This window comes from Notamacropus eugenii, chromosome 3 (assembly GCF_028372415.1).
Source record: "Notamacropus eugenii isolate mMacEug1 chromosome 3, mMacEug1.pri_v2, whole genome shotgun sequence".
NCBI classification, from domain to species: domain Eukaryota; kingdom Metazoa; phylum Chordata; class Mammalia; order Diprotodontia; family Macropodidae; genus Notamacropus; species Notamacropus eugenii.
In genome coordinates, this window is record NC_092874.1 from 106,707,475 (window position 1) to 106,725,950 (window position 18,476).

The following is an 18,476-nucleotide window of genomic DNA, read 5'->3' on the forward strand; positions in this document are numbered from 1 at the left end:
GCCTTTTCCCCCTTGTTTTTATTAATTTATTTTACATATTATAATAGAAATAAAAATGCACATGGATTTAGAGACATGTTGTTGAATATTTTTGGAATGGATTTCAGGCAGAAAGACTGCTCCTCTTCCTTTGGTTCTAATGCATGTTCTGCCCCAAGTATCCAAAAAAACATGTGTCAGTATTGTGATTTGTCTTTGTTTCAATTTGCTTATCCATGGACGTCGTAACAAAGCTGTATTTTTTTTCCTTCTTTACAACATGGCTGCATTTAGGGATTCTGAAATGAGGGTTTGTCAGGTTTCATCATGCTATCTGTTGGTAAGATCAAATGAGATAATAAACATGAAAAGTCTTTGAAAAGAAAAAAAAAAAGAATTTCTCTATCCATTCACAAGTCCACCAATAATGCAAGTGTCTTAGCTTGTTTTATTAGTTTTATTAGTGCCAATTTTACCAGTCCCTCTAACATTTATCATTTTCCTTTTCTAATTGTTTTTGTCAATGGTTCTCATTCTTATAAATTTGAATTGGTTCCCAATAAATCTTAAAAATTAGACCTTATCACAGAAATGTGACACAAAGATTTTTTCCCCAGGTTTCTCCCTTTTAATTTAAATTGTCCTAGTCGTTTGTGCAAAAACTTTTTTTTAAATTTTATATAATCAAAATTATCTATTTTTATCTTTTGTGGTCCTATCTGTTTCTTTGGTTATGAATTTCTCTTTTATCCACAGATCTCCTAGGTAATTTTTTTTCATGTTTCTCTAATTTGTTTATAGTGTGACCTTTAATATGTAGGCCACAAATCCATTTGGAGCTTATTTTGGTATGAAGTATGAGATCTTGGTCTAAATTGATTTCTACTATATTTCTTCCATGTTGCTGTCCAATTTTGCCAGCAGTTTTTCTTTTTTAATCAAATTCTGAGGAGGTCAGGTCTTTCTTTAACAAATACCAGGCTACTAGATTTATTTGCTCCTACATGCTGTATACCTAATTTATTCTACTAATGGAGCACTCTTTTTTAACCATAACCATACTGTTTTGAGAATTACTGTTTTGTAATATAGTTTGAAGTCTGACACTGATAGATCTTCATTCCAACTTTTTCCTCATTATTTCACTAGACATTCTTGACCTTTTTTTAACCTTCATATCAATTTCACTATTACATGATATATTCAAATTAGAAGAACAAAAAAAGAGAAATTAACCCAATTTTAGGGGAAGAAATTGAATGAGCCATAAATGAACTACCAAAGGAGGAAAAAATAGCATGTACAAGATGGCCTCACAAGTGAATTCTATCAAATATTCAAAGAAGAATTAACTTTACTATTACATAAACTGTTTGTAAAAATAGCAAGGGGTATGTCCCTTAATTTGCTCTATGACAGTTCATTTTTGTTGTTAGAAGGTCAACACCTTTTGTTAGTTTCTAATGAGGCAGTGGTTTTCAAGGGCTGTGATGCCCTCTGGCTCTGAAAAGTGTATAAATACTCTGAGATAAGGTTTTTCTTTAGGGCTTAATTTTTGGAAGAAGGTTTGTGTGCCAAATGAGACTCTGGGAAGCCACTCAGGAGCCCTCTGGCTTTGAAAACCCAGATGTTGGTGCTTCTCTCTTTGGTAGCTCTATCCACTGCACCACCTAGCTGCCCTGGTATTTCTCTGTATTTTCTCTGAAGTTCAGGTTTCCTTTTAGAAAAACAGATGAAAGAACCTGTACAGCAGGCCCTCTGTGTATGTCAGGGTCCTCGCTGATACATTTATGTTGTTGTCTCAGCAGAATCTGCAAACTAAAAGGAAAGTATGGGGGCTGGGACAATGGTTCGTTGTTTTCCAGTTATGGTGGCTATGGTTCTGGGGAACTCCAGAAACACCCTGAGATTGTATTGTGTGTAGAGCTTGGAATGGAGGCATGTAGCAGGAGAAAAGAACTGGCTGTGGACCAACCCAGCAGAAGTGGAGAACTGGCAGTGTGCCAACCTTGGAGAGGTGAGCCATGAAATGGAAGTGGAGAGTTGCCTGTGGGCAGACTCAGTGGGAACTTGGAGTGGCTGGCTTTTGCTGGAGAAGGAGGAACCCAGAAGCTCAGAGTTCAGCCTTGGGGCAAGATGGAGACTGTGCAGCAAGGCACTGTGTGCTTTTTTTGCAGCATTTTTCTGGGACAGTTGGGACCCAGGGAGTGGAGTCATCTATGGTGAATGGGGGAAAGTGTCCTGTACCCCCAGGGACCCCATTATGATGGCTTTGCTGCCCAGGCACACCTCAGGACTTAGAAGTAGGGGCTGGAGCATTGTTAAGACTGGGACTTGGCTCTCTAGAACCTGCACCTAAGAGTATGTGCAAGGGCAGTATGGGGAGGACAAACCTCCAAGAGGACTTTATTTGGATATTTTGTTTTGGATTGAGGAAGGAGAAGACTGACCCCAAAGACTGACCCCCAAAGAATGGTGTTATGTTATACATTCTTCAGATATGAAGTTCATGATGTGTTTGTGGGAATTATGTTGTATTTACTTAAGAAATACTAATGCCAGTTGCCCATGTAATAGATGCAAAAGATCTTGGGGTCCAATGTAATGTTAATGAGAGTTAAAAATCTTCCCCATCCATTAATAGCTCTGCCCATTAAGGGAAGCTTGATTAGAGGAGAATTTTTTTGTTGGAAGGCTCACACCTTTTGTTAATTTCTAATGAATCACTAGTTCTCAAGGGTTGTGATGCCCTCTGATTCTGAAAAGTGCATAAATCCTCTGAGGTGAGGTTTTACTTTGGGCCTTAGTTTTTGGAAGAAAGTTTGTGTGCCAGATGAGACTCTGGGAAGCCACTCAGGAGCCCCCTGGCTTTGAAAACCCAGATGTTGGTACTTCTCTCTCTGGTAACTATGTATGTATTGCTTATGGTCAGAGAGTTGGAAGCCCTGTCTGTTGATCGTTATTTCCCTGTTTGTATTTTCTCTGAAGTTCACAGTGCTGATTTTTTCCCCTGAACTAAGTGAATGATATGTGTTTGATCAAAGTGATTGTTGACCCCTCAAAAATTGCCTTTTTAGAAAAACAGATAAAAGAATCTGTAAAACAGGGTCTCCTGTGTATGTCAGGATCCTTGCTGATACATATAAGACACTCATACTGATCTGAGCTTTGCAGAAAACTAGGAATTCTTCAAAATGGAACTAAGAAGTTTGAGTTACTATGGATAACTTGTGAAAAGGAACAGACACAGTAGACCCTATCTCTACAAAGGATTCTCCATATGCAGTGTAGAGAATAAAAAGCCCTATTTGACTGGACTATTTGTGCATGAATGGGAGTTATATATAATAAGGCTAGAAAGTTGTGTTGGAGCTAGGTTAAAAAGTGCTTTAAATATTAATCAGAGGAGTGTATATTTGATCCTAGAAGTAATAAGGAGTCAGTGAAGTTTACTGTACAAAGGAGTGTCATCATCAGGTTTGTGCTTTAGGAAAATTACTTTGACTGTTCTGTGGAAGGTGGATCAGAGAGGATATAGTTTTGAGACAGGAAGACCAATGAGGAAACCATTACACTAGTCCAGAGATTGGCTGAGGGCTTAACATGGGATGGTGGCCTCATCAATAGTGAAGAAACAGATTTGAGGAGGTAAAATTGATGAGACTTGGTGACTGATTAGATGTATTGACATTCAACAATTCAGAACCATGGGATGTAGTGCAGTTGAGCTTGGTCACTTGAATTCATTAAGATCAGCTAGGTGTTGCTTACTAACTCCCACTTAGAGTATTTCCTCCCCATTAACCACTTTTGTTTTGTCCTTTCTAATTTCAAAGCCATTCCCTTTGGAAGAGTAAACAAAAAGGACCCTTTCTGAGATCCTTTCAGTTCTGGATCTGTGATCCTATGATCCCAAGGGGAGACCACTTCTACCTTCTCCAGGATCCATTATTATTTTCCCATCCACTCTGAGAAGCGACCTTATCTCTTCCTTGAGCCTTCTCTTTTTTCCCAATACAAATTTCCTTTCTGTTGTGCTTTGCATCTTTTCTGTCACAGCTTATCCTAATGCCTTATGTTGCTTCTCAGTAATTGCCTCTTCAATTTCTCCATTTGAGCCTGGTTTATTTAGACTATCCACTTTCTGTCTGGCCAAACATGTTTCATATTTTTTTCCCCAAATCTTCATCCCTTTATTTTCTTATTATTAATTGTGTTGGCTTCCTCCTCTTTCTTCTTCTTTTTCTTCTTCGTTCTCTTTCTGATCTCCCAGGCTAGAAGTACAGCAGTCCCACAGTCACCACTTAAAGGTCCCAGAGCCCAATCCTACTACCAATCAATGCAGAAGCTTTGGCCTCCTCTGTTTCCAACCCTTAGGCAGCCTGGTAGCCTCTCCATGTCTTGTCACTGTATAAGAGCACTTTCCGTACCATGATAAAAATAGCAATGAAGAAAAGAAATATAGTTGAAGATGAAGACCTATCTGACTAAGAAAAAAACACCTAGTTGGCTAATGGTTGAGTCAAAGAACAAATTACAGAAACAATACAAAATTATACTAATGGCAACAGTAGAAATCAAACACCCAAAGTTATGACATGTGGCTAAAAAATGAGGCAAACCTTTATTTCTGAGTACATATTTCCAAGAGAAAAAAATAAGTGTAATTATTTGAGTTGGAAAAAAATTAGAAAATGACAACAAATACAACAAAAGCTAATTGAAAAAGTAGAATCAATGGAATTAAAGGAAAAATGTCCCAGAGGTCTAGGCCATGTGAGTGTGTACTTGATAAGGCAATAATACAGAGGAAGAGATATATAATTTAAACATTTCTAAACACACTGCTACAAAAATAAATTCCATATGACATTCACACTGACTTCCACTCCCTTTCACTACATTCTATAAACCTGCTTCAGTCCCGCTCTTGTAGGTAGCTTGGTGCATTGCTACCGGAGGAATTTGTCTATCTCCTTTCAGTGACATTACCTCTACTCTCCTCATCTTTCCATCAGGTATTAGTTACTCATCAATTCTAATTTCTCATCTTTCCCTTCCCAAACCTTCCACTATTCCTGTTCTTCCTCACTAATCTTTTTTCCCCTTTTCCCCCACTTTACCATGGTCTCTATACCCATTTTCTTCTCCCCTTAACACCGGAACTTCTTGGATCTTTCTTGGTGTCCACAGTGATCTCCTGGACCTAAAGTTTTCGTGAGTCAAGATTTACATTATCATAATAATAACTGCCACTTATAAAATATTTCTACAAAACCAAAGTGTTGTACTTGTTTTTTCACTTAATCCTTACAACAACTCTGTGAGGTAGGTGCTGTTACTATACCCATTTTACATATGAGGAAACTGGGGCTGGAAGAGGTTATATGACTTGTCTGAGGTCAAATGGCTAATAAGTATCTGAGGCAGGATTTGAACAGAGGTTTTCCTAACTCTGTTTCCAGAACTCTACCATTACATCACCTAGTTACCTATAAAAGGTGTCCCAAAAGCCTTGCTGGAGGTTTAATTAAATCTTAAACTAAATTTAATTAAATCTTAAAACTTCACCAAGGCTCTTAGGATACAAAGGTACATCTTTGGCCAGTAAGGAGGTATCATTTTTGGCCCTAAACAAGTCAACCTAGTGAGGTCCTAAGTCACAGTTTATCTTTAGAAAATGCTAAACAGTAATAAGCCTTCTGTTCTCACCAGTCACAAAGAAAGAAAAAGCAATCTGCCCATGCCCTCCCCTCTAGAATTCAAAGCATAAAGGGTTATTGATAAAGCCTATTTTTTAAAAAAATTAGGCATGACTCAATTAAGTGAAGTCTTAGAATATATAATGGTGATCTGTAAATATATTGATTACGAGGTCCAATAAAGGTCTTCCAGTAACAGGTTCAAGGTCTTGCTCCAAACGGTCATGAGGAACTCTGCCATGTCACCACAAGGGGATGCTCCAAGCTTATATTATGTGTGGTCAAGTTCATTGAAAGCACCTGCAGGGAACCAAAAGGAAACTATGGGTTCTCTCACCACAAATCTAAGCAGAGATCAACAGATTTACACCCAGAGGCCTCATTTCCTATGATGAGCACAACATGCCCAAGGAAGGCAGCACAAGTATATTATTCTTGTTAAATAGATTAGGAAACCAAAGATCAAGAAAATTAAGTCATTCACTCAAGGTCACTCAGCCAGTAAATGGCAAAGCTTGGCCATGAGGACTGGTCTTCTGACTCAAAGGACACACATGCAGAGCAAGGTATTTCATGCCTTCTCCTGGCTACCTTTTCTCAGTAATACACGACTTCCTATGTGATTTTGTCCCAGCCTAATTAGTTTTTTCCCCCTCTTACCCAGATGTTCTTCTTTGTCTTCTCCATCTTTTCTCCATATCCCCACCTCCCAACTCAAGAACACCAAGTATAATCTGTTTTTCCTTATATATATATATATCATTCTTTTTAAGCAAATAATCCTAAAGAGATTGAAAGCTATTGATTGCTACTGTTCATTTGTTTTCAGTCATAACCAGCTCTCCATGACTCCATCTGGGTTTTTGTTGGCAGAGACACTATAGCGGTTTGTCATTTCCTTTCCCAGTTCCTTCTACAAAGGAAAAACTGAGGCAAACAGAGTTAAGAGACTTGCCAAGGTCACACAGATTGTAAGTGTCTGAGGCCAGATTTGAACTCAGGAAGATGAGTCTTCCTGACTTCAGGCCCAACATTCTATCAACTGCACCACCTAGCTGTCAATTGATTAATAGTTTGTTACAATCTTATCATTGTAACAGTCAGCCAGTATATTGCGTGTGTAGTTCTCTGTGATCTCTGGGGGAAGATAGGGGAAATTGCTTGTTATGAAAACTGAAAAAAATGTATAAACAATAACAAACATTAGAACAAAATACAGAAGAACACTTGTATGCAGTTCAAAGTGTTCGGAAAGAACCAGGAGAGGAAGATGGGGGAGACATTTTTAAATGGATAAACAGGTGGAGATTTTCAATTTGTAGAGTGTGTGATTTGGGTGGGACTACTTAATAACACCAAGACTAGCAGAGAGTGGAATAAGATGTGTATCTCTTAAACTTTAATTCTCTGGCATTTGAAGTCCTTAACAACCTGACCACAATCTACCTTCCCAACTTCCTTATGACTTACTGTCTCTTCTTTCCCACACCCTGTGGTCCAGTCGGACTAGTCATCTTATCATTCCTCACATATAACCCTTCTACTCCCATCTTCATACCTTTGCAATGACTATTCCCCAGACCTAGAATACACTCCCTCTTCACCTTTAATTCTTAGAATCATTTATTTCCTTCAAGACTCAGGTCAAACACCACCTTCTACACTAAGCCTTTGTGCATACCCACCCATCCCTCCCCAAACCACCTCATATTTTTTGAGCACATTCTATATAGGGATCAAATGAGATAACTGTAAAAGCATTTAGCACTGTGCCTGGCTCTAAGTAGGCACAAAATAAAGTTTCTTCTTTTCCATTATATAATGCTTATGTATATACACACACATATACATATACATATATACACATACATATACATATGTGTGTATATATGTGTACATTTATGCAAATATGTAAATATGTATATATCTACATCTATCTATATCCATAGAACTATATATCTTTGTGTGTATTTATCTCTATCTTTTTTACATTTATATAACTCTATCTATTTTCTTGCAATAGAATGCAAGCTCAGAAGGGGCATTTTTCTCTTTGCTTCCCCAATTAGCACACAGCAAACTCTTAATAAATGTTGAGGGTTTTGTTTTTCTTCCCTTCTCAAGGGATCAGGGAGGGGAAGATGGGAAGGAGAGAACTAAAAATAAAATGAATTTAAAAAATAAATATCTGTGGCATGAAGGAGTGATTCTTCCTCCTGGAAGTCATCTTCTAGCTATTTTTCTCTTATTCAAAAGTGGCCATCTAATGGAGACTTTGTCCAAACTTCTAGATTTAGGAATAAAATGTTAGGATTAAGAGCCTCAATCTCTCCCACGTATCCCATTTGCATTTCCCTGTGAGTCTGAGCTAAACTGACAGGAGTGATGGATGGGGAGGTGGGGCACCAGGAAGGCAAACACATGAATAGAGCTACAAGGGCTCAACATTTAAGACATTTCACAAAGGCCTTTCATTAGTCACAAACCTGTGTTGCTTGGTCATGGTGAAAGTTGACTAAGAAGAAATTATGGTTGTTGTAAGTAACATTGACTTGGGTAATAGAGGCAGTGCCTGCTCCCCATATGCGAATATAGCCCAACCACAGTGGTCTCGTGCCTACGACATATCTATTGTGAATGATGTGATTCTCCAGTTTGTTCTGTGAAGAGAGAGAAACATTGGGGATGGGAAGGAGAGGAAATTATGAAACCACTTTATTTCACTTCATTCCCCTTCATTCCCTATCAAGTGAATACTATACAGTAACTCGGAACATAATCAGTCTATTTCTCCCTTTCTCAAGAATCACTTTTTCCTTCCTACTAAGATAGAAAAGTGGGCATTGTAATATTTGCTGAAAGGGAAACGAAGGCACTACTAGTTAGGTCAAATAATGAAAATAATTTCAAAGTCACTGCCTTTATCCTTATCAGGATTCTATCACAGAATAACCAGGACACTCTAGGTGCCTAGCAATGAATACATCTGTATCCCCTGACAGGTATCTATTAACTCAAAGTACATTTAGTGAGCACCTTTTCTCTATCTCAAACTTAACTAGGTCTTATGAGAGACAGAGTCACTGATTTCAAATTGTGGAGACTACAATAATAGACATACTAGGTGAGAAAAGAATTTAGAAATAATTTAGTCCAGCCTTCTCAATTTACAGATGAGGAACCCAGACCCCAAAGGAAAAAATTGACTACTCAAGATCATATAGATAGAACTGAGGTCTTCCAGGCTGATGAGGAGAGAGACACTTACAAATGGGGAAGAATCAAATGGCATTATAGAGAGTCATAGAAGGCACACTCTAAGAAAGCAAGCTTGGTGCAGGGGAGAGAGACCATGGACAGGTCAGGAAAAAGTCTGAGTATCTAAGTCAGGAAAGCCTGAATATAAGTCAGACGCTTACAAGCTATATGATCCTAGGCAAGTTACTTAATCACTCTCAGACTCAGTTTTCTCATTCATAAAATGGAAATAATAATAACACCTACTTCAGATATTGTGAGGATCAAATGAAATCATATAAAGGGCTATATAAATAATAGCTATTATTATGAAGGACTTGCCTGAGGCACACGTTCATTACATGACTTGTCTGGAGTTACACAGCTATGATTAAAAGTGGGACTTGAACCCAGGTCTTACATATTCCCAGCTGCACTCTATCTACTGTGCCATCTCTGCAAATTGTTTAATAGAGCCCTTTAATATCATTAATAACACTTACCTGTCCAACAGAAAAGTTTGCCAAGTAATACTGTCCCTTTTCATATGTATCTGCAAATAAACAGTACATTCAGGTGGGTCATCACATGTTCCCTGACTACTTCCCATTTCCAAGCTTCACCTATCACTGCCTTCCCCTCCCATCCACCACTGGGGTAAGGGAACCTGGAATCTCCAGGACTCCTAGAGTATTTGTTTTCTTGTTACAGTCTTAACAATCACCCAAACCCAGGTGATTCTCTTTACTAACGACAAGGCAACAGAATACTTTCATGGTGGGGCAATACACATGTAACTGGTAGAATTTTAATATATAATTTAGTAGTCTAAGGTGCTTGGGTTTACCCACAGATCATTGTGATTTCCTGTTATTAATTAGAAGGTTTCTGATGATTAAGATATAAGCTATTTAGAAGCTAAAAATAAAATATGACCATGAACATTACATGCCTGTATCCAATCACTGCTTAAACTAATAAAGTATTGGTCAGGTGACAGTGATGTTACTTTGGATTTATTCTCTCTACACAAAACCACTGCCAACAAGTGCTCAGGAAAGTCCTTTCTACATACTCCAGGAGACCACTGTATTTTGCACTTAATGGCTGCATCTACTTGGGAAAGTGAACAAGTGTCTGTCTTTTGACTACAGTTGAGGACAAAATCACCATCACTAAGACCAGGAATAATCTTTATGCTTCTACCAAAAGGTTAGGTTTCTCCTGATCTGGATGGGACCATGTGTACCTCAATCAGTGAGCCTTCCTAGAGTATACTAGGAGATAATTGTTAACATCACAGCTATGACTTTTGTAAGAGGCTTATTAGTCACATGAAAACTATGTCCTAGTAGCAAAGAGGACTCTTGAATTTGTCTTGTTATCTGCTTTCCTTTCTTTGCTATTCTTTGACACAAATGATAGCTTGATGGGGAAGGGAAAGAAGATGCAACCAGAAACAAATAAAAGATATCAATTTTTAAAAAAACTTTTCTTATAAGACTTCATTCCTCTTTCTTGCTGTGGCAGTAGTTTGGGTAGTTGGGCCCTGGGGAGGGACTTAGAGCTTATCTATCTTTATGTCACATCTCTAGACATGCAAATTTTCTGTAATTACAGGATAATGGATGGAAGGGATCTTAGAAGTCATCAAGTCCAACCTCTCATTTGATAGATGAAGAAACTGAGGCACAAAAGAGATTAAATTACTTGTTCAGGGTGTATGTAAGGTGAATTTTAGTGAAAATAAGGTGGATTTTAGTGTGTATAAAGTGAATTTTTGTTATTATTTCTTAGCATTGAGTTTCCCAAGATCCATAACCATAACAGTCTCCTGTTTCCAGGTACTAGATATGAGTTCCCACAGTTATGGTTCAAAACATCACCACACTTGCGCAGAGTTATGTAACGGTAAATAATATAAACCTCCACTGCGACTGTGCAGTAAGATACAGGGATGGGGGTATGTGAGGCTATTGCTGGCAATATGCCTTCTTTGTCTATTGGCCTATAAAACAGATGGTCACTAGACAGTGAATGGGGAACCCTTAGGGTTGAATGAACAAATGATGTGTGTGCCTCTACTGGCCCCCTTGAGGCTTGGGGGTAACCTTAGGATTGAGTGCACAAGCTAGAATGTTATGCATGCCTTAATTGGCCCCTATACCCCTTGAACTGGTCCCCATTGAGGCTTGAGGGGATTTAGGGGAAGCAGAAGCTGTGCCCATCTCAACTGATGTCATCAAGATGTAGTAGTAGTTGCCCCCTTCCCCCTCTTGCTGGCCCCTGTAAGAAGGGTGATTAAGGAATGCTTTAAGAGTTTGTGCTCTCATTATCAGCAACCTCTTCTGAGAGAACTGGACTAGAATAAAGTAAGATTATTAGCCCGTTCCTAGTGTCTTTCTGGTCTGACCAAATCAAGAGTGAATCTGTGCTAGCACCCCTCCTGTGTGATATGTTTATCTGTCTTACACAGGGTCACACAGCTAAGCAAGATTTGCACTCAGAACTTCCTGACTGCATATCTAATCCCCTATCTACCATGCCATGCTGTGGCTACACCTGGCTTTAAAAATAAAACTTTATAAGTGGTTTGAGTTTGAAGACTAAAAGGACAAAACAGCGAGTCTTTTGATACAGGCAATTAGACTTTGCCCAGGCAGCCCCTACTCACTGATACTCTGTCCATCATCCCAGAAGAGCCAGCCTTCAGCATTTCCTTCATCATCCAAGGCAGCTGTGAGACCCATGACATTTTGCCGGCTATGTTAGCAAAAAAAAAAAAAAAAATAGTTAGACCCACACCCATGCAGTACATTTTAGTTACTAACTAGCTAGAATTCATATAACGCATTAATATTTACAAAGCACATCATATATGTTACCTTATTCTATCTTTACAACAACGCTCCCTCAAGTGCTACTATTATCCCCAATTTTTAAATAAGGAAATTGTAGCATACAGAGGTCAAGTGACTTGCCTAGGGTCATACAGCTGTTTGCCACTAGAGAAAGTATTGGCAAACCATTTCAGTATCTTTGCCAAAAAGTCCCATGGACATAAGTCCATGAGGTCACAAAGAGTTGGACACAACTGAAGCATTTGAACAACAACACAGCTAGTAAATACTGTAGGCAAGATTTGAACTCAGGTCTTCCTGACTTTAGGCCTAAAACTCTATCCACTCTACCACCTAGCTGCCTTTAGATTATTACACATATTTTGCAAGGAAGGAAATTAAAATTCATCTTTCTTGTTCAATCATTTCCAACTCTTTGAGACCCCATGGAACATAGCATGCCAATAACGTCCTTGGGGTTTTCTAGGTGAAGACATTGGAGTGGTTTGCCATTTCCTTCTCCAATAGATTAAGGCAAGCCAAGATTAAGTGACTTGTCCAGTGTCACACAGCTAGTTAGTGTCTGAGGATGGATTTTATTTCAGGTCTTTCTGACTCCAGACCTATTGCTCTATCCACTGAACCACCAAGCTGATCAAAAAATTCAAGTTAAAGTACCAATAACATCAATCTACTCCTATATATGTCCTGATGTATCCATCTACTCATATGTGACCTATTTCAAGCTGGCTACTCAAGTCATTTTTTTCCTTACTTCTAGCCAACTTCTCACAAGCAAAGTTGATGATATACATGTATCCCTCTATCCCAACCTTAATTTCAGTTCTAGAGCCATAATTAAAACCATCCAACTATATTACAACTGCTGTTGGAAAGGGTGTATCAATCTTGTCCCCTAGGTTCCACTCACCATCCCTCCTTTGCTATAGCTTACAAAGTACCCATCATGGTCCATTTTCCTCTTACATAGCCTATCTCTTTCTGTTAGCAATGTAAGGGCCTTGTGAGGAAAGATCATTTTCAATTTTACATTTGTATTGCCAGGGCTTAGCACAATGCTTGGCCTAGGTCATATCTGACCCTTTGTGACCCATTTGGGCTTTTCTTGGCAAAGTTACGGAAGTAGTTTGCCGTTTCCTTTTCCAGCTCACTTTACAGATGAGGAAGCTGAGGCAAACAGGATTAAGTGACTTGTGCAGAGGTCACACAACTAGTAAGTGCCTAAGACCAGATTTGAACTTGCATAAACTCGCAAAGAAGAGTCTTCCGGACTCCAAGCCCAGCACTCTATCCATGCACTACCTAGCTTCTCCACTTGCACTTGCTTAATCATTGACTTTTCATTCATCTAGTCCAGCACCCTCATTTTATAGATCAGAAACCAAAACCTAAGTCCAAGGTGTCACCTTACTCAAGAAACTTAACCTCTGTCTGGTAGAACTGGAATTCAAACTCAGCTACTAATCAGAAAAACAGCACTCTTTACACTGTACCTTAAGAAGTGATAGAATTATAGCTTTAAACCTGAAAGGGGCCTTCAAGACCAGCTAATCTAATCCCCTCATTTTCTAGATGAAGAAGTTGAGGGCCAGAGAGATTAAGTTAATTTGTGCTATGGTAAAGGTAGGATTTGAACTCAGGTTCTGTGACTCTACATTGAGCTCTTTTTCAACTATACCATGCTGCATCTTACTATCTTTGCCTCTAGAATCCCTAAATCCTTAATGGCTTTAAAAGCATTAGCCTTCCCAACATCCCAGAAACATAAGAAAGAACAGCAGAAGGAGAGTTAGCATTTTATCTAAGATTGCCAGGAGTCAGACAGTCCCAACCCCCTGCCTTCCTGCCCCAATCCCCAAAGTCCAACAGCCACTCCCAAGTTTGACCTCTTTCCAACCAAAACCTGAGAATGATTTATAATAATCAGTCAAAAAACTTGGTGTAATTTGGATCAAGAAGTTGCTATATTCCAGTAGAAATTAATGTTGAAAACTAATGTCTCACAGGAAAAGTGGTATCCACAGGGGAAATCTTCAGTCTCTTACTCACCTGTAAAAGGTGTTATTGGCAGGTTCTTGCCATGGAAGTATGTAGCCCCCACGGATATGAAGATTAATGTGGTCAAGGGGAGCTGATAATGTCATAAACTGTCCCCTGACTCCTATGTCTGATCCCTGTGGCAAGAGACAGGCAGGGATAATGAGAGACAGTATTTGCTTAAGGTATTTACCTTTAGCTGAGTAATAACATGACAGAATAAAACAGTTTCATGCCCTCCTCTTCATTTTATTGGAGTTTATTCATAGCTATACATCACCACATAGAGACTCTGCTATACCTTGAACCACCTGGGAGATCTGTCCTTTGGTACTTACCTTTCTCCAGTCTCAACTTCTACTCCCCCATTGGCCCATTTCCACTGAATCTGCCCACTACTCTAAGTGAAACTATAATCATTTACTTTCTAAATTTACTTTCTAAAACTAAAGGCAGAGTCAGAGAAGAGTGACTACCTAACCTGGACTTCCCAGTCAGCTGTTTCATAATTTCCCTCATCATCAGGTTAGAACTCCTACACATCTTTAAACTTAAAGAGATACTATATCTCATCTACCAACCCCGATTTCTCAGCTCTTGTGCCTGGATCTTTATTCTTGTACTTTCTGGAAAATAACAACAACAACAAAAATTAAAAAAAAAAAAACACAATACAAATCTAGGCTACTGAAAATTCATTTGGCTCAACTCAGTTGGCCCACAGTTTGGGACCATGGTGAACATCACAGTCTAATTTGGCCAGACTTTAGAGTTAATCATGGAGAATATGTAGAAAGTAAGTTGGGATCAAAGTATAATTGAAGGATCTTGAATGCCAGGCTATTCCAGACACAACTGGAAGTTTTTGAGCTTGAAGGGTAACATAATCAAAAATACACATTATGGCAATTCTGGAAGAAATATTTACAAGGAGAGAGACTGAGGCAGGAGGACAAGTTAGAAGGCTCTTGCAATGGATGAGTTCTAATGTAACAAGAGTCTAAAATAGTGTGGTAGCAGTGGGAACAGAGAAAAGAGGATCAATTTCAAAGACAAAGAAGAGATAAACTATACAGCACTTGGCAGTTCTTGTTGGGGTGGTAAGGGAGATGTAACTATAAAGATGACTTCAGTGTTTCAAGTCTAGGTTATAGGGAGAATATGGCAGCATCATTAATAGAAAGAGAAAAATTTGGAGAAGGGGCAGTTGGAGTGAAAGATGTGGGTTCTGTCATGGCCACATTCGCTGGTGCTGATGTCAAACAAAAAGAAATTCCATAGTGAGTGCGGGTCTGGGCTACAGATATAAATGCAGAAATTATTCACTTAGAAATGATGGCTCACATAGAAATGACTGAGATCACTGAACACATATGGAAAGAAGTAGCCATGGAAAGAGCCTTGGAAAGCTAATCTGTTTTGGTATTCAGAGGAGGAAGAAAGGTCATTAATAAAGTCAGAGGCAGATAAGTCAGAATGGTAGATGGTGTGTGAGAAAACAATGGAACAGAAGAAACCCAGGCAGAAGAGACTATCAAGAAGAATTCAATTCAACAGAGAAGGGCAGTGACTGCAAGGACTGAGAAAGGGTCCTAGATTTGGCAATTAGAAGATCAATGACTTTCAATCCTCCTTTGGAGAGGAGATTGTCATTTCAACTTAACTTAACATTACTGACTTGACAACTACCCTTATCAAGTTTCACTTCACTTCCTGAGGAAGAGGGATATTTCATCTTTTCAAGGACTAAGATCTGTATAAGAGATTCCATCTGTACTCTAGAATCTAGAGGGATTCAGCCTCAACACTTAGCCATTCTCCAACATCATCAATAGCTCTCTCTTCGTTGTCTTTGTTGTCAAATTATCTTGACCACACTCAATTCCTGTAGCTATTGTCTTACTTCTTTGTCTTCATGGTTTCATAGTAATACTTTCAATTTTAACATGGATTGTCTTCATTTTCTTAATGCAGCTTCTATCACTACCACTGCACAGAAATTTCACAATTGTCAGGAACTCCACACCCAGAAAAGCAAAGGTTGTTGCTCCATTAACCCTGAGGTCCAGAGGATGGGCTCCCTTAAAAGAAGCAGGCTACTGGAGAGTAGCCCTGTTGCAGAGCAAAATAGCAGAGTCACACATAAATATTCTGACTCAAGGCAGGCGTATCCTAACAGGAAGGCGGCAACTGTTGTTGTTAGGTCATTCAGTCATAGCCAATTCTTCCTGGTTTCTTGACAAAGATACTGGAATGGTTTGGCATTTTCTTTTCCAGCGTGTACCCATTTTACAAAGAGGCAATAGAAGCAAAGAGGGATCAAGTGACTTGCCCAGGGTCGCATAGCTAGTAAGTGTCTTAGCCCAAATTTGAACTCAGGTTTTCTAGACTTCAAGCCCAGTACTCTGTCCACTAAGCCATCTAGCTGCCTGAAAAAGGGATAGTAAGTAGTTAAAAAATGACTACAATTCTGGACCGAGGGCTTAAAGTGAGGAGAGGGAAAAGGGAAAGACCAAAGGAAAGAACTAGGTAGAAGTCACAGGAAGTCAGTTCAGTTGAAGGTAGAATTTCCTGGTAATTAGAAATGTATGTATTAACTCAGCTGGATGAATTATGAGGTAATGAGTTCATAGTCATTAAGCAAAGAATGCTGTCTAACCTCTATTTGGGAATATGGCAGAATAAAGAAAAGCTTTGAAGGTAAAGATATCAATTAAGTCAACTTCATGGTCTCTGCCAACACTAAGAATCTATAGTTTACTTCTTCTGTTATTGCTTACAAGGTTTTTATTTCATCCTTCTATTCTGGAATGGATGAAAACTGGACAAGACAATCTGTTTTTTCGTCTGCTGCCTTCTTTCCCTTCTCCCGTGGTCTCAATTCCTTTTCCTTTCTGTTCCCCTTTAGACAGTCAGGATAAAGGGGGAACAATACCCAGTTCTATTTTTTTTCCTGCTACTTTGTCAAATCTTGATCGTGATGAATCAATCATGACAGAAATTATCACAATGCAGCTGCAATGAAAACACCCTGAACAGTTTCTAGGTGGCAGTGACTGTAACTGGTATAGGAGATCCAGGCCCTGTCTATAGAAACTACTTGGCCTGTTTCCCAAAGTCTGTATTTGCTTCCAAATGAACTTTACTCCCTCAGCTGCTTATAAAGCATTGACTGTACATATTTATGAGACTGTACATTAGAAGGAGTATTATTAATAATGGGTTGTGTCAAAGTTGTCTGCATAAGAGATGATGGTGTAAAAGTTCTAGAAATTTGTACCAATTCTGGCTTGATTGTAGTTTGAGTAATTCTTTTTTTTTTTTTTTGCCACTCACCTACAATGTGCCTTTATATATCATTGAATAAGGAAAATAAGAACTTGTCCATCACCCTTGTGATTCTGCCAGACCCTGGCTTGGTCTGAGTAGAAAGTATTTCCCTAAAATTTTTTCTGAAGACTCCTTTAGGGCCCTGAGCATGCATCTGGTCAAAAATAATTCAGCAATTGAAAACCCTGTGAGCAAAAATTTCTCCACTCATTTCATGAAGTCCTCCTTTCTGTTGGGATACAAGTGATTCACTCAGCTCACCAGGGCAAGTCACCATACCTCCCACAGTTTTCGAACACTGCTTAGTAAGTAGTTGACTTTGGAAGACTGCCAGTTACCCAGGCTTATGATCAGGAAAACTGCAAAGAGTATTGATGATATAGTATAACAGGGATAACTATCCAAGGACTGTGTGGGACAAACCTGACAGAGATCTTGACAATATTCTAGGATAAAATGTCTTCACCACCCACCATCCCATTTCAGACCTAGACCATAGACGTCATTCTGAACACAGGAAGCATGACCTCCCGTGTACCAGCAAAGTGGCTTACCGTATAGTAATCGTACCAGCGGGCGTTGGGAAAGTAGGCAGTCACATTCCAGGCATTCTACAATAAATTGGATAACACAAAAATAAGCAAACAAATAACTGAGGGAATTGATTGAAGTTTCCTAGAGGAATTAACAGGAGTGATAATCACTACAAAGCAAACATCCTATGTATTTATCATTTCCTAATTGTCTTCCAAGGATCCCCCGACTTATGGATAGATAGGAGTATCACTCATTTTATAGATAAGGAAATCAAAGTATTAAGTATGATTTTAAACTGCAGAACGATTCAATGCCAACACAAGGACTAGACCTTAACACTCAGAATGCCAAGCTCAGACTCATTTCTACTATTCAATATGATATCTCAGTTTGGATATTATATAGGCTCAGGAAAATCCACACTCACAGGTTCCAGGACAGGGCTGACTAAGAAGGCTGGACCCCATAAGAACTGACGGAATATGTCCCAGGTTTCTTTGTCTTCCACAAACCTGAGAAGAGAAATGTGGTGTCACAAGTAAACGGTATGGACAATGTTCTCTCAGGCCATTGAATCACTGAAGTTAGTGCTCAAAGGGACCTTAGAAATCAGTCCAGCTTCATGATTTGGACAAATCTCTTGGGGAGGTGGAGGAAGGGTTAGGCTCCATCCAAGAAATACTCAAATTATGTTCACTTTGTGTCCTTCCTTCTGCCCTTCAGGTCTGGTTCAACAAGGCACAGGCAAAGATAATAATCATGGCACATTTGAAATATCAAGGTACATTTCCCT

General features: G+C 39.0%; 1 protein-coding gene across 1 annotated transcript in view; it reads right to left on the reverse strand.

Annotated features, from left to right (window-relative positions):
• Positions 1–4,578: 4,578 nt before the first annotated feature.
• The window catches only part of LOC140533147 (uncharacterized), a 212,479-nt gene continuing 198,581 nt past the window's right edge, over positions 4,579–18,476 (reverse strand). The window contains exons 134-140 of the mRNA XM_072652516.1: positions 18,111–18,195; positions 17,701–17,757; positions 13,829–13,953; positions 11,593–11,681; positions 9,422–9,471; positions 8,168–8,341; positions 4,579–5,981 (exon numbers count right to left, since the gene is read on the reverse strand). Coding sequence (XP_072508617.1) covers positions 5,904–5,981; positions 8,168–8,341; positions 9,422–9,471; positions 11,593–11,681; positions 13,829–13,953; positions 17,701–17,757; positions 18,111–18,195 — 658 coding nt within the window. The 3' untranslated portion in view covers positions 4,579–5,903. The remainder of the gene's footprint in view (positions 5,982–8,167; positions 8,342–9,421; positions 9,472–11,592; positions 11,682–13,828; positions 13,954–17,700; positions 17,758–18,110; positions 18,196–18,476) is intronic.